Below are 16,102 nucleotides of genomic sequence, written 5' to 3'. Positions count from 1 at the left end.
GAGTAGGCCCTGGGGCCCCCTGGTAGGATCCAGCTGTCTCCTCTGAAAGCCAGGCAAACAAGAGGCATTCCAAGTCCCAAGCCAGTGGGGTGAGGCCAAAATGGAACCCAGGGATCACCCCCCAACAGGTACTCTCTGAAGGCACTGCCAAGAAACCAGCAGGTCCCTGTCCTCCTCTGCACACATTTCCAACTGTTAGAATTCAGCCCAAGCACCTTTCAAAGCCCAAAGGACTCTATGATATGATTTTGTGCCTCAGTTTCCCCTGGGTGAGATGGAGACAAGGATACATCCACCACAGAATGTTGTAAAGCTGAAAAAGAGAAAATAGATGTAGGGCCTGACTCGGATAAGAGGGTTCCGTGAAAATGTAGAACCTTTCTTCTCAGGCCTGGGAGGAGGGGTAAGAAAAGCAGATATGGAGGGCAGAGGCCACTTGGCTGGCCATGGGAGAAGCATGGAAGAAAACTATCAGGATTGGACAAAAAACTAAATGGGAGAAAAGATGTCATTCTGCTCACTCCCACCTCTAGAACTGAGGCCCCTTCCTGTGATGAAATCATGTCCTTCCACCCCCACGGTCCATTCAGTAAGCCAATGCTGACTCAGCCTGCGGAGGCTCAAACAGCCTCATTCTCAGCCCGGCCTGGGGGTCACCAAGACCACCAGCCCCCCGTGTCTCACCCCACCCAGCACCAGTCACGCTGGCAGTGTCTCCCTCAGAGATGATCCCAGCGACTGTCACCAGGGTGACCCATGACTGCTCTGACCTTGCTCCTCTCTGTCCAGGGAAGGCCCTGGATGAGCCAGGGGCTCACAGCTGCAGATGGAACCCCCTGAGGAGTGTTATTAACTGCAGCCTCCTGGGGGTCACCTCCCAGAGCTCTGCACTCAGAGGGTGAGGCCCAGAAATTCTGAGGTGCGACCAGGAGGAAGCTTCCAGAGGGAGCAGAAGGCTCTGTGGGCTCAGCAGGACTGGAGCTCAAGTGCTGGTCCCACCGCTCAGAGTCCTGGACGCGGGCCTTGGTTCTGCCTGAAGACTGAGAGGGGGAGACACTGCAGGGGAACCCCAGCCTGGAGGGAGAGGGGCCAGAGCAGGCTGGTGCCCCCATGTCTGAGGGGGGCTGAGCGTGACCACCAGTGAGCGGCTCCCCCTGCTCCTCCCTGAGGGGCTGGAGCTGGGCGGGGACCCGGGCCCACCTCTCCCTGAAGGAGCCTGAGCTGGTCCTGCTGCCGCCCCTTCCCCTGGGAGGAGAGACACTCAGAGAAGCAGAGACCAGGAGAGACACAGAGGCGGCTAGCCAGGGAGATGTGAGGCGGGAGACAGGAGCTGAGGGGGGGGAGGCCCAGCAGGCGCAGGTCAGGACCAGCCCCCAGCGTGAAGACGGGGGTGAGGAGCCCCAGACCATGGCTCCCTCTGCACTGACCACAGGGAGGCCTTTTTGCAACAAAGGAAAAGAAGAAGCCAGGTTGATAAAGGAAGTGCCCGTCACTGTCGGGGTGGGCGGGTTTGGGGAAGGCCCCCACCCTCCTCCGTCCTCTGGAGGAGCCTGGTCCTCACTCCTGGTGCTGAGTGTCCCCCAGGGCCCCCACAGGCCTCCCCTCCGGCCTTGAGGGCTCTGCCTGTCCTCTCACCCGGGAGCGGGGCAAGGCCATGCGGCTGCCCCTGCTGCTGCCCCTGCTGCTCCTGGCGTCTCTGCAGGCTGGTGAGTGGCTGGGCGTGTCCTGCTCTGCCAGGGACCCCGGGGAGGGGCTGTGGCTGGGTGTGTGTAGAAGGGTCCCCTGGGGTAGCTGGCCAGGCCTCCCACCCCCAACAAACAGAAGGGGTCCCACAGTGCGGGGTCTCCCAATCTTCCACCCTCCTCCCTGCCCCAAGCGTGGAGAGAGGATCACCCAGGCCAGAGGGCCAGTCCTACCCCCCGTCACACATCCCCCTGCAGGTGAGGGTGCCCGACGGCCTGGGGTCACCTTCTGTGTCTCTCCTGGTGGCTTCAGAGTCTCTCCCTCCCTCCTCTAGGTCACTGGGCAGAGAGAAATCCAGAGCGTCTCTTTGGGATGAAGCAACCAACGGATCTCTCAGCCCCCGAGGGTGGCTCCATTCACATCCCCTTCTCCTTCTTTCACTCCTGGGAATTAGCCAAGGTTCCCAACATGAGAATATCCTGGAGATGGAAACACTTCCATGGGGAGTTCATCTACAACATGACCCCTCCATTCATCCATGAAAATTTCAAGAACCGGCTCTTCCTGAACTGGACAGAGCGTGAGAAGAGCGGCTCCCTCCGGATCTCAGACCTGCGGAGGGAGGACCAGTCTGTGTACTTCTGCCGGGTGGAGCTCGTCACACAGAAATACCGCAAGAAGCAGTGGCAGTCCATCGAGGGGACCAACCTCACCGTCACCCCCGGTGAGTCCAGCTGTCCCTGAGGCTCTTAGAAGCTGTTGGTACCTTGTAATGCTGGCCTGGTCTAGGCCCCCACCTCCTGACTTTTCTCAAACTCCTCTCCCTTCCCCTCCTACTCCTCCCCAGGCCTCTGTCAACTTTACCTTAATCTTCCCCAGCTCTGGGCTGCCTCCCTTGCCCATCCCCCTCTCTGCCCTCCAGATCCAGCCCCTCCCCCATCCCCAGGCCCCCGCACCCTCTGTGCTCCCAGCTGTCCTCCCTTCCCGCTCCAAGCTGGGCTCCACCCGGCCCCTGCCCGCGCCCCACGTCCTCCAGGTGACTTGACATCTCGGGGTGCGGCTCCTTCCCTTTGCCCTGAGTCCTGTGTGGAGCCCCAGCTGCCTCACGTCTGTCCCCCAACATCCATGAGCTCAGCCCGCACACACAGCAGGTGCCGAGGGGTCCTGTGTCCTCATCACCTGATTTCCCATCTCCCCTTCCTTCTCTGCTCTGACCCCCAGAATATGAATGTCAAGACCCCTACCTCCATCCCATCTCTTTCCTCTTTCCTCCTCCCTCCATCCTCTTTACCTCCTTGCCTCCCCCCAACCCCTGCCATGTGGTTCCGGTCACCCTGTCCCCGTGTCCACCCTGACCTTGCCCCTGTCCTGGTCATGACGAGGCAGCAGTCCCAGCAGCTCCCCTGACTGTGCCCTGCATCCCGGGGGGACACCTCGGCAGCATCGCCCCAGCTGACCTCCCCCACGACCCCCAGTACAGCGGTCCTGCTGCCATCCTCCCATCACAGGAAGGGGGACCGAGGCTCACACAGCAAACGTCACTCTGCCCCGTCACTCCTGGTGCAGGTGGGGTCTGACCCCAGTTTAACCCCAGGGCCTCCCTTCTTAACCGTGAGCTGCTTGGCCTCACCTCCTGACCTGTCATCTTGTTGTCTTGACTATTTTCAACCTAATAATGGGCGTGTAGCATCTGTCACTCAGTGGGGCTTCGGAACTTGAACAGTGTATCTGACTCCAGAGTAGAGAAGAGGGGTTCTCTTCTAGGCACAGGCAATAAGAGAGTGTGTTATCTGTAGATAATTTTTTTGAAAACTGAAAATCTATTACGTTTGTTTGCTTTTTGCAATCACTTGTGCTGGTGATTCTAAGCAGTATCAGTGAAAATTCTCTGCTCCCGGTGGGGATGGTCATGTTCATTTTTACAGGGAAGTAATAAAAAGAAATATTTTTAATCCAAGTGAAGTACCACCATGCAAAACATCATGCCAGAGGAATATATATAGCAAATATAACTCATAAGTTTGAAACTGGCTTATTAATTTCTAAACAAATAGTAGTTTTATTTATGTAGCCAAATCTAATTATATTCTCATTTGTAGTTTTTCTCTTTTATTTCTAAACCCAAAACCCCACATCCCACTAGAGTTAAAATATTTTTTCCTAATATTTGTAAGATTTGATTACTTTTCACACAAAAGCTCTTATATATAGTGAGATTTATCTTGGTAAATGGGGCGCAATAAAGAACTACGTTGATCCTTATACCAAGAAACAAATCAACTGTTCTCACTTTATTTATTGAATATTTTTTCCTTTTTCCACTGATTAATAGGCCTAAGCTTTTAAGTTATTTTGTAGAATAGCGTCCATTTCTGGTCTGTCTATTCTGTTTCACTAGTCTATGTTTTCTTTTTTTTTTAGTATTCATTTATTTGGCTGTGCCGGATCTTAGCTATGGCACGCAGGATCTTCGTTGTGCGTGGGATGCAGTTGTGGCATGCAGAGCCTAGTTCCCCGACCAGGGGTGGAACCTGGGCCCCCTGCATTGGGGGCACAGAGTCCTAGCCATTGGACCACCAAGGAAGTCCCTATATTTTGTTGTATTAGTACCACACTGTTTTAGTTATTATAACTTTATCATGTTTCAATGGCTGTTAAGACTTTTTCCATCACAACCACATTACTTCCTTCTCAAACTTCATTAGTGTTGCCTGCCTATTCTTCCACACAAATATTAGAATAAGTTTGCCAAGTTTCTAGAAAAACATTCCTGTTGGTTTTTAAAATCAGAATTGCATTAAATCTATAAAGTAACTGACAGAAATTTAAATCAGTAAAACGCACAATCTTTTCAGTGAGGAACAGGTCCTATTTTATATCCCTAAGTAAACCTTTGTAATGTTCTTCCAAAGATCATGTGTCTCATAAGACTTTCATATTCTTTATTTTTATTATTAATGTGCAATATGTTAAAAAAATGTGTACTTGATATAATTTTCACTCTAAAAGTAGTGCATAAATTCTGGCCAAGATGCTAGGTTATATGCATATATTTACCTCCACTCCCTCCAAAAATCTACTAAAATGACAGCAAAGGGAATTTTTTTTAAGACAAAAACCCAGAGGCACAAAAACATTTGCAAGTTAGGTGGACAAAAACAAAATTTTGGAAGCAGGAAATAGACCAGAGGATTTAAACCCTAAGTCAACAGTGGGGACATCCAGAAGGAAGGCAATTTACATTGCAAAACCCCTTAAAGGGTCAGGAATAGCAACTCCTAGTACCCATGAAACTGGGCGTGGAAGGGGATCTGAAAACTAGAGGACTAACTGAAATGTATTTAGGAAGCAGAGACACCTCCGCACCCTCACACCTCACCCCAGCAAAAGACTGGATATATGGGCTCTAGAAACAATAATCCACAGGGAGTCTTGGGGGGTACATTGGGGCATAACTGGGGACAAGGGTTCAGTTCTTAAATTCAGAGATTTGGTGAACTGATGAGACCTGAAATACCTTGACCCTTGTAGAGGCCTCACAGGACGCAGGCAGCCAGGCTGGTACTCCCACACCACACCCACTAAGGGCAGACAATCAGGAAACTCTTCTCCGAAATAGCTATCTGATGGGCCTGGAAAGATCTAGAAATCCAACAGATCACTCTACTCATTGTGGAGTGAGTCATACTGTCCTACTCACTGTAAAGTGATCTGAGATACACTTTCTGCTATAACACACTCACAGCTTCGTGCATGTTGGGAGCCAAGGGGACAAGGTGGCTGGGGTCTTGGCCTTGCACCAAATCCCCTGCAGTCAGGACTGGACCCTCACCTCAGCTGTGCCCAGGATGCCTGAGGTAGAGGGTCTGTTTTTAAAAGCTTTGAACTAAACATTTAAGGAATGCTTGTCTCATGAGATGCAGAGAGCAGATCAAGGGGAAGGGAACCTGGAAGAATCCAAAACAATGAAAGGAGATCAAAATTTTCAAAGAACCATCATCCTCATAAAGTTAAAGAATTTCATGTATATGACACAATAGAATGCTTTGCAAAGGAGCTTTCAAAACAAAAAAAGAGATCTTAGAAATTAGAAAAAAAAGAAATTAGAAGTATACTAGCAAAGATGGAAAAGTCAATATATGATTGAAAGATGAAGTTCATGGAAATACCTTAAAAGGTGGGAGAAAACTGAAAGATCTGGATATTGTAGTTCAAGAAACTTCAAAGAGCTGGATATTGTTGTAGTGGTTTGAACAGTGGCCCCCGAACAAGTGAATAACATCTTATATGGCTGCAGATGTGATTCCGTTGAGGAATTTGAGATGAGGAGGTTATCTGGGATTATCTGGGTGGACTCTAGATGCTAATAAACATGTATAAGAGAGGGGCAGTGGGAGACTGGACACAGATGGAAGAGCAGGCAATGTGACCACAGAGGCAGAGACTGGGGTGAAGCAGCCATAGAAGCCAAAGCAGCAAGGAACAGACTCCCCCCACACAGAGCCTCCTGAGCGATGCAGCCTGGCTGACACCTTGATTTCTGCCTTCTGGCCTCCAGAACTGTGGCAAGTAAACTTCTATTGTTTAGAGTCACCCAGTTTGCAGCAATTTGTCATAGCAGCCTTAGAAATATAATAAAGGAATTATAAGGAAGGATAAGACAAATTGAGAATTGGTCCAAGAGTTCCAATCTCTGAACAACAGAAGTTTTAACAGCAGAGAAAAAAGAAGGCCATGGGGAAGAAAATATCAACAAAACTACTACAGAAATTTTCCAGAATGAAAGAACCCAACAACATGAGTAAAAATAAAAAGACCAACCCTGGGGTACTGCAACATAAAAATTTCGAAACACCAGGGATAAGTTCAGTTCAGTCACTCAGTCGTGTCCAACTCTTTGCGACCCCATGGACTGCAGCACGCCAGGCCTCCCTGTCCATCACCAGCTCCCAGAGTTTACTCAAACTCATGTTCATTGAGTCAGCGATGCCATCCAACCATCTCATCCTCTGTCCTCCCCTTCTCCTCCCACCTTCAATCTTTCCCAACATCTGGGTCTTTTCAAATGAGTCAGTTCTTCACATCAGGTGGCCAAAGTATTGAAGTTTCAGCTTCAGCATCAGTCCTTCCAATGAATATTCAGGACTGATTTCCTTTAGGATGGACTGGTTGGATCTCCTTGCAGTCCAAGGAACTCTCAAGAGTCTTCTCCAACACCACGGTTCAAAAGCATCAATTCTTCGGCGCTCAGCTTTACAGTCCAACTCTCACATCCATACATGACTACTGGAAAAACCATAGCCTTGACTAGACGGACCTTTGTTGGCAATGGTTTTTGTGGTGATGTCTCTGCTTTTTAATATGCTGTCTAGCTTGGTCATAACTTTTCTTCCAAGCAGTAAGCATCTTTTCATTTCATGGCTGCAGTCACCATCTGTAGTGATTTTGGAGCCCCCCAAAATAAAGTCTGTCACTGCTTCCACTGTTTCCCCATCTATTTGCCATGAAGCGATGGGACCTGATGCCATGATCTTAATTTTCTGAATGTTGAGCTTTAAGCCAACTTTTTCACTCTCCTTTTTTACTTTCATCAAGAGGCTCTTTAGTTCTTCTTCGCTATCTGCCATAAGGGTGGTGTCATCTGCATATCTGATAAAGGGAGATCCAATACATTTCCAAGGAGGGAAGAAACTGGCCACATAAAGAGAGTCAGGAATTAGAGTGGCTTGGCTGTCTCAATAGCAATAGAGGACAGTGAAAGGCAACAGTTGAGTGTCATGAATCTCCAAGGGAAAATTATTTTGTTTAATCCTTTAACAAATCAAATAGCAAATATTGACTGAGTGCCTGCTATGTGTCAGGTCCTAAGCTGGGCACTGAGGAAAGAGCAGTTAAGACAATACAGAACAAAACATTAATGTCCTTAACCATGGAACTTACACTTGATTATAGAAAGAATATCACACACACACACAAAAATTAATTATGTGTGTCAGGTGATAGTGAAAAGAGAAAAGCAGGAAAATGAAGCAGAATCAGTGGCTAGAGGTGCTAGGGTGCTGCTTTATTCAGATGGAACAGGAAGACCGCTGGGACATAAGTCAGAGTCCTGGTAGGAGGCAGCTAATCTAACAGGGTAACTGAGAGTTTTGATGGGGGACACAGGGTAGGAAACCAGTCAGGGACAGTGAGACCCCTGGGACCAGCCACAGGCCTAAGAAGCAGGGGAGGAAGTAGGTTCTGGGACCTAGAAAGGAGCTGTGACCTCTGGGGAGAGAGTTTTGTGTCCATTTGACTGGCTGAGGGACGGCCAGACAGTTGCTGAGACATTATTTCTGAGTGTCTCTGTGAAAGTGTAGAGAGATTATCCCAGTGTGGAGAGAGGAGGTCCCAGGGTTCAATCCCAGAACCTCCTCTCTCTACACTCACTTCCCAGATAAGCCTGTGATTTAGAAATGTGAGGTTAATGCTAAAAAATAGCAAGAGGTGCTAAAAAACAGTTCAATCTGGGGAGTGGGAAAGGAGTGAGGAGGGGTTGCTGTTTTCATAATCTGTGGGGAATTTGTTGATGCTTTAAATTATGTGCCTATACAACTTATATAAAAATAGATGTTACATGTTAAAAATAAAAGTACTGGTAATACATACTTGCATATAGTTTTAAAAGCAGTCAAACAGCACAGAAGGGAATCAAATGAAAAACACATTCCTCTCCGCTTTATCTCTCAGCTACTACCCCTTTCTGCAGAAATGCTCTCTCCACAGATAAGAGATACAGATACAGATGTACAAGAGATGGAACATAATAGACTCAAACTGCACACTCTCCTGATCTTCAGCTGGCTATGTTTACTTCATGGGCCTGAAGTATCTTTCCACTTCAGCACACACACATCTACGCCTTTCTTTTTAAATGACTGTATGGTCTCCCACTGTAGCAATGGATTGTAGTCCACTTAATCAGTCTCATATTTAAAGGCATTTAGGCTGCTACCAAATCACAAATAAAGCTGCAGTGAACACCCTCAAACACAGGCCTTTGAACACTTGTACCAGCACGTCCATCGGGTAATTTCCTAGCACAGAAATCACTGAGTTTAAGGGCGTGCTCGGATATCTTACAGATACACCCAAACCCTTCCCAAAGGTTGTGCCAACCTGTACTCCCGTTGTGTCAATACTAGGTATTTTCCCCTGACTCAGGTCAGTTTAAAACAAAAATAGCCTTTTATCCTTTTAATCTACATTTCTAAAAGTTATGAATGATTATTAGCATCAGGATTATGTTATCATTTTATGAAATGAATTAGAAATTGTACCATTTTCCATATTTTTCTGTTCTAGAATCTTCTGAGAATTATCTGTTCCTTAAATATTCACAAGAATTTTTCCATTAAATCTTCTGAACTTGAAATCTTTATGAAAAATAGTTCTTTAATAGTGTTCTCAATTTCTTCTTTGTCTAATCCATTAAAGGTAAATGCATTTTTAAAAATTATTATTTGTCTCAGAAAATCATCCATTTCACAGAGGTTTTTAGAATTATCAACCTATAATTGAGCACACACTCACTCATGATTTCAATACTCTGTTGTTGTTCGATTTACAAGAGTCTTGTCTGTTTCCTTGTTGTTGTTGTTTTTCCCTCTAACCACTTTCTGCATTTATTATTCTTTCTGCTGTCCTGTTTCCTAAAAACATTTATTCCTACGTAGGTTTTCATTACTTTTAGTTTCCTTAGAGCTAGTTCCTCTCTGTTTGGTAACTTTTTTCTTTGGAAATTGACTTTTTAAAACTTTCATCCCATTTTAAATAATTATAGCATCATTCATTCATTGCAAAACTTTCATCCCATTTTAAATAATTATAGCATCTAATACTATGAATTTAGCTTAGAGTTTGGCTTTAGTCATATTCCAGTCCATGGGGTCGCTAAGAGTCGGACACAACTGAGCAACTTCACTTTCATGCATTGGAGAAGGAAATGGCAACCCACTCCAGTGTTCTTGCCTGGAGAATCCCAGGAACAGGGGAGCCTGATGGGCTGCCGTCTATGGGGTTGCACAGAGTCAGACACGACTGAAGTGACTTAGCAGCAGCAGCAGCAGCATATTCCAGGAGTTTTTAAAATATACATATATATTGCTGTTGTTTTTATTTTCTAAATAGCATGTCATTATATATATCTCTTTGACTAAGAATTTAAATTTTTTGTCTCAATTGAGAAACAGGATTCATACTTTCATTATTAATTTCTACTAAGTGGACACAGAATTCAGTCCACACAAGATTTTACTGGAGTTGGGTTTTTTGTATGTGGCTTAGTATTATGCCAGTTTTTTCATGGTGCCTTAAACATCTACAAAGGTAGCATCTGTTTGTAGTAAGTAAAGTTCAATACATATTCATTTAACAGTAATATATTTCCAATAATACTGGGTGCTTTACAGATGTTTTCTCACTTAGTAAAACAATCATGTAAAATGAAAAACACTGTTTGAATCCACTTCTACGAGGTACCTAGAGCAATCAAATACTTAGGGTCAGAAAGCAGAACAATGAATGCCAGGGGCTGGGGGGAGGGGGAATGCGGGGTCAGTATTTAATGGGGACAGAGTCTCCGTTTGGACAGATGAAGTTTGGAAGATGGATGGTGATGATGGTTGCACAATAATGTGAATCGACTTGATGTCACTTAAATATGGTTAAAATGGTAAATTTGTGTTGTATGGATTTTACCACAATAAAAAAAAATTGTTTTTGATCCTGTGATTTACTTCTCCCTATATGTAAGTAATGAAATGAGGTTCTGAGATCACAGCACTGATCAGTGGTAAAGTCAGGGTTCAAACAGAGTGAAGAAGATTCAGAGCTTCCAGAATCTCCCTTTGTTACTCCCCTCTCTGTGGGAGAGCTTCAGAGAGTTGCTCCCCACTCCCCACATTCCCCAAACTAGGGAACAAGATGTGACAGTTTTCACCCAGATACTTCCAGCCCTTCAGTGAATAATTTGCATATTTCTCCTGTCTTCCCAGGTCGCAAGACAACCACCCAGAACCCCACCACCACGGCTGCCACCACTGCTATGCCTGGCCTTAGGAACTCAGAGAGCGGAAAGAGCCCGCGGTCTTGGCTCCAGAGTACGGAAGCTATAGTCGGGTTGGCACTGGCCAGCGCTGCGCTCGTAACCACAATTGTGGGGCTGATTGTGTACTTTAGATGCAAGAGAAGCAAAAGTAAGTGATCCAGGACCTTCAAGCTCTCCCCAAGATTCCCAGCTAAGTATTTCTCAGAACCCTCCTGCATCAGAATGACCAGAGCTGCTCAGCAAAAATGCAAATTCCTTCTGGGCCTGAGGTCTGGGCCTGGGAATCTGCATTTTACCTCCTCATGTGGTATTTGTGTCAAGTTTGGGACTCACCGCTCAAGACCAATCCCTCTCTACAAACCTGATAATTTCTAGTTCTTGTCTCCTGATTTAATTATTTCTCATCAGTCTCCCTTCTGGTTCACAAGGAGGGAGGGCCTGCCCTGGGAAACATAGAAGAGAGAGAAAGAAGGGACAGGAAGGTGGCTCCACTCAGCAACTACTGGTTGGACACCGATTTTCCAGAGCCTGGCTGGTAACTGGAAATGCAAAAGTAAATAAAGCACAGGCCCTGCTCTCAAGGATCTGGGGGCCAGGAGGAAGAGGGGAGCAGTTGCCTCAAGGGCTAACGGCCTCGTGTGGAAAGAGCTGCGGTAGGTTGGGAGGAAGGAAGGGTAATCAAGGAAGATGTCCAAGAGGAAGCGCAAAACTATCAAAGAATGAAGAATTAGCCAGGTGGTGAGGGTGGTATAGAGGTCACTGTCGTTCCAGGGGAAGGAAGGCATTCTAGGGACTGTAGGTAGCTCAGGGCTGTGGAAGAGCCAGGAGATGAGAAAAGACGACCTTGGAAATCACATCCCAGAGCCTCTGACCCCAGAAACAGTGTGAAGCAGTGAAGTGGCCACCTCAGCTTGGCCTTGCAGATACACAGTCTACGGTGGAGAGGCCAGGATGGGGTCACTCTGAAATCGTTCTTTTATTCTGCAGAGCAAAAACCATAGTGGTTGTGTCCTGAGACTAAGGATGAGGGTTTGAGATGAAGAAAAAAACATGATGTAGTCACTGAGAAAATGCAATATGGTATTTAATGATCAATTTAGATGAGAAGCCATAAATCTGTACAAGCATCATTGTATTTGATTGTGGTTTTTTTTCAGCAGTATTCAACTAAAACCTTTAGAAATGACTGATTAAGAACTAATTCCCTGGTGGTCCAGTGGTTAGGACTCTGTGCTTTCACTGCCCAGGGCCTGGGTTCAATCCCTGGTCTGGGGAGTAAGATCCCCTAAGTTGTGCCGTGGCCAAAAAAAAAAAAATAGTTGTGTTCATCTGCTAGCATCAGAGAACAGAAGTAACAGTAGGCAAATAACACAGAGGGGACTTTTTTTCCTCTCATCTAAAAGGATCTGGAGGCAGAAAGCAGAGAGTACTAAGACACTGAGTCTCCCACCTGTCTGCTCACTGTCCTGGATGCTGACTTCTATCCTGAAGGTTGCTTTATGTGCAAGACAGCTGCTAGGATGCCAGATTTGTGAATCTAAACAGGAAGTAGGACGTAGGAGGAAAAGACAAAAAGACTATGTTCCAGCTGTCTGTCCTCCTTTGAAAGAGTCTTCCTAAAATTCCTGCAGCCATGAAATTAAACACTTGCTCCTTGGAAGACCAGCTATGACCAACTTAGATAGCATATTAAAAAGCAGAAACATTGCTTTACCAACAAAGGTCCATCTAGTCAAAGCTATGGTTTTTCCAGTAGTCATGTATGGATGTGAGAGTTGGACTATAAAGAAAGCTGAGCACCAAAAAACTGATGCTTTTGAACCGTGGTGTTGGAGAAGACACTTGAGAGTCCCTTGGACTGCAAGGAGATCCATCCTAAAGGAAATCAGTCCTGAATATTCATTGGAAGGACTGATGCTGAAGCTGAAACTCCCATACTTTGGCCACCTGATGCAAAGAACTGACTCACTGGAAAAGGCCCTGATGCTGGGAAAGACTGAAGGCGGGAGGAGAAGGGGAGGACACAGGATGAGATGGTTGGATGGCATCACCGATGCAATGGACATGAGTTTGAGTAGGCTCCAGGAGTTGGTGATGGACAGGGAAGCCTGATGTGCTGCAGTCCATGGGGTCACAAAGAGTCGGACACGACTGAGCAACTGAACTAAACTGAAAAATCCTCCCCACAACTTCCCCTTATTTCAATACATCATCAGCTAGATTTCACCATAGGTCCCACATCTGCCTGTAGCGGGGTACCCTGATGCTCCAAATAAAATCAAGCTTCTGTAACTGAATAAGAAGGGAATGGATATGGGGCAAACAAATAGCATCCTCTGCCTGAGGGCACAGCCAGGATTGGAGCCGTGTCAGCAAGTGTGCCAGAAGCACAGGGGGTCCCAGGGGGTCAGGGAGCCCGTGAGAGGGCGCAGGTGGAGAGGAGAGGGCTCAGTGGGGGGCTTGGGTAACCTGAGAGAGACAAGAGTGTCAGGACAAGAGTGTAGTGAGGTCACGCACAGGTACAGAGGGATGATGACCGAAGAGAGCTGGAAGGAAGGAAAGTTGAAGCATAAAAATGATACCAGTGTTTACTATGTCAGAGTTCTTAGTCCCAATGAAAAAAAAAAGAGTCCAGGATGTGACTGAGTGGAACCGAGGTCACTGGAGTTGGGGAGGTGGATAAGTCCAACCTGTTCAGAGGGTGATGGGGCACAGGGGGCAGGGAAGAACTGCTCTTCTGACTGATGGTGAGGACAAGGCGGGACAGGTGTGGGCAGCCTCAGGGTGCCCGCATGGTGGCGGCTCTGAGTCCTGAACCCTTCCCAGGGAGGTTTCAGATGGGATAGGGCAGAGAAGGCGGGGAGGAGACAGGCCTTCGTGGACGGCACAGTGACACGCTGTTGGTCCTCCTACAGGTGCGCAGACTGAAGCCAGGACCCCAGCCAGGTGAGCGCTTGTCCTCCAGTATGGGGGGTGCGGTGGGGCGGGGCTATTTATGAGCAAGAAGTTTCCTCCTGAGAGCAGCACCAGGGAGCCTTTCACAGGCCTCCCCTCCTGGACCTCCATCCACATCCTCCCAAGCCCCCACAGGCCAGGCTCTTCACTTCCTGAGGCTCCCGATCCTTAGAAAGTCAGAGCAGTGGACCAGCACTTTCTCTGACTCTCTCCCAGAACATCTCCCTTTGTCTGTCTCTGGCACCCACCTTTCTTCCTTCCATCCCCAGGTCTCAGCCTTTCCCTCTGTTCATCCTGGTCTGTCTCCCCCTTGAACACCGTCCTTCCAGAACACACCCGTCCCCTCCACGCTCTGTCCCCTTTCTTGCTCCTCTAAAGTCTGTCCTCTGCCCTGTGACTCGGGGCCTCCGGCTGCCCTGGCCTGTCTCTCCTCAGAGCAGCTCCCTCGCCGCGCCCAGCCTGGCTCCCTCTCCTCTGGCCCCAGCTCCTCTTCCTTCCCTGACACTCACCCTCCTCACCGCCCACCGCGTTCCTTTCTCATCCTCTCTGCCACGTCCAGGCTTTTCCTTCTCACAGCCCCTCCCTCCTTTCTCACCTTCCTGACTCTTGACAGTGTCCTCCCGGGACCCCTCCCCGGACGGCGTCTCCTCGGGGACCAAGGCCTGAGCACCGCCCGGGGGACCTGAGGGAAGCTCCCTGGTTCTCACGCTCCAGTTTGGACCCAGGCGCTGCCGCAGAGAGGACAGGCGCCCCCTCCTGCTTCTCCTCCCTGCGCCCCTCAATAAAGCCGCTTCTCTGCAAGAGTCCACCCCAGTCAGCTCTCAGGGACGGGGCTACACTGCAGATGGCCCCTCAACCCGGTCCAGGCAGCCTCCTCCTGAGAGCCCCAAACCTCTGCCTTCATGTCCGAGTGTGACCAGGCAGGTCACAGAGTCCCCACCGAGAGAGCGGCCCGAGGCAGGTGGTAGCTCTTTCCCGCCCAGACTCTGACACAGCACTGCCCTCCTGTTCCCACTCAGGGAGTCCTCCCAAAACGCGGAAGAGAATTACGAGAACACCGGGAATAAAGGTAAGTCCTGCCGCCAGCATCCCCGCTCTCACCTGGGTCTTCCTTCTTCTCCCCACACCCCCTCCCCACACAGGTGCCCTCAGCATCCTCCTCTCCCCTGCCTCACCCACCCTCCCCTGAGACCCTGGTCCTGACTAGAGATGACCTCACTGCTGGAGCCCCTGCCCATTTCTCTACCTTGGCTGCCTGGTCACCTGATCCTGGCACATGTTGATTTTTTTCTAGGACAACATGTAGACCCCAAGCCGGATGCCAAGGTAAGCAGCTCAGATTAGGGCCTGAAAGGATGAGAGGGAGGTCTGGAGAAGGGGCGTGGAAGAATAGAGGGACTGCGGTGTAGTCAGGGCATCAGCTGTGGGATCATGGCTCTGAGATGGGACTCCCCCCCTTCAACTGTCTCACTCCCTCCCCTTTCCCTTCTCCCCCAGGATGATGGTGGTGGCAGCGGAGGAGTCCTCTACGCCTCCCTCACCCTCTCTACGTTAAACTCACCAGCAACAGCAGCGCCTCCCTTGCCCCGTCCCCAAGAGGGCCCCCAGGAAGAGACCCTATACTCTGTCTTAAAGGCCTAAGCAGTGGGACTGAGTGGGGACCTCCTTCGAGTCAGCTGCGCACAGGGATCTCAGCTCCTCATAATCTCCCCGGCCAGACGCAGACAGCTCAGAGGCCAGCAGGTGCGGGGCCACCAAGGACCTGAGAGTCACACAGCCCCCGCCCCGATTCCCTCTTCACCTCCCCAGACTTTCACCACAAAAATAAAAGGACCTGTGCAATCTGCCTGAATGCATCTGCGGAGAAAGCTGACGTCACCTTCAACTTCTGTCCTTCCGGAAGTTGAAAAAAATGAACCATGATAGATAGCTCACACCCAGATCCCTCCCCTAGTACTTCTGTTCAGTGACTGCCTCAGGCCAGAGACAAATAAATCCCCAAACAGTGGTAATCAATCTGGAACCCAAGGTCCGTCCCCCTAATCTAACCCTTCTACTTTCCTTAGGATAATAACTAGCACGTGTCGTGTTCGTGCTTTACGTGCATGGCCTCATTTCAGCATCATCAGCCACTCTATGTGGCACTGGATGCACCATTCGGGACAGGAAAACAAGAACCAGAATGGTCACAGCGCTTTCCCCGAGGCCATGTTACCAGTAAGTGGCTGAGGCAGGCTGTGAACCCAGACCTGCCCTCTCGATCTCCTTCTCCTAAGGCTCAGGTGTCATCGCCTTCCCAGATCCGTATACTGACAGGTCTCCCACCAGAAGGCACCATGTGCCCAGTGACACGGAGAAGAGGAAGAAGCCAAAAAA

General features: G+C 48.6%; 1 protein-coding gene across 2 annotated transcripts; it reads left to right on the top strand.

The window, feature by feature from the left end:
- Positions 1-1,345: 1,345 nt before the first annotated feature.
- On the top strand, positions 1,346-16,102 carry PILRA (paired immunoglobin like type 2 receptor alpha). 2 transcript variants are annotated; one of them, XM_043455418.1, is made up of 7 exons: positions 1,346-1,706; positions 2,018-2,407; positions 10,719-10,919; positions 13,687-13,717; positions 14,746-14,795; positions 15,021-15,052; positions 15,224-16,102. In XM_043455418.1, the coding sequence occupies exons 1-7, from the start codon at positions 1,655-1,657 to the stop codon at positions 15,365-15,367; spliced, it is 900 nt and encodes a 299-aa protein (XP_043311353.1). In that variant the 5' UTR covers positions 1,346-1,654; the 3' UTR covers positions 15,368-16,102. The 2 variants fall into 2 exon arrangements, with proteins under 2 accessions (XP_043311353.1, XP_043311354.1); XM_043455419.1 differs by having other exon boundaries at positions 1,347-1,706; positions 2,138-2,407.

Source organism: Cervus canadensis, chromosome 32 (genome assembly GCF_019320065.1).
Source record: "Cervus canadensis isolate Bull #8, Minnesota chromosome 32, ASM1932006v1, whole genome shotgun sequence".
NCBI lineage: Eukaryota > Metazoa > Chordata > Mammalia > Artiodactyla > Cervidae > Cervus > Cervus canadensis.
Note: the sequence above shows the minus strand (reverse complement) of the source record. Positions and strands in the feature narration are given on the sequence as shown.

What these genes read in the sequence shown, in the direction of transcription:
- PILRA (XM_043455418.1), top strand. Translation starts at nt 1,655, where the DNA reads ATGCGGCTGCCCCTGCTGCTGCCCCTGCTGCTCCTGGCGTCTCTGCAG. An exon ending in GAAGCCAGGACCCCAGCCAG is followed by an intron (nt 13,718 to 14,745) that starts GTGAGCGCTTGT and finishes GTTCCCACTCAG; the next exon opens with GGAGTCCTCCCAAAACGCGG. An exon ending in CGAGAACACCGGGAATAAAG is followed by an intron (nt 14,796 to 15,020) that starts GTAAGTCCTGCC and finishes ATTTTTTTCTAG; the next exon opens with GACAACATGTAGACCCCAAG.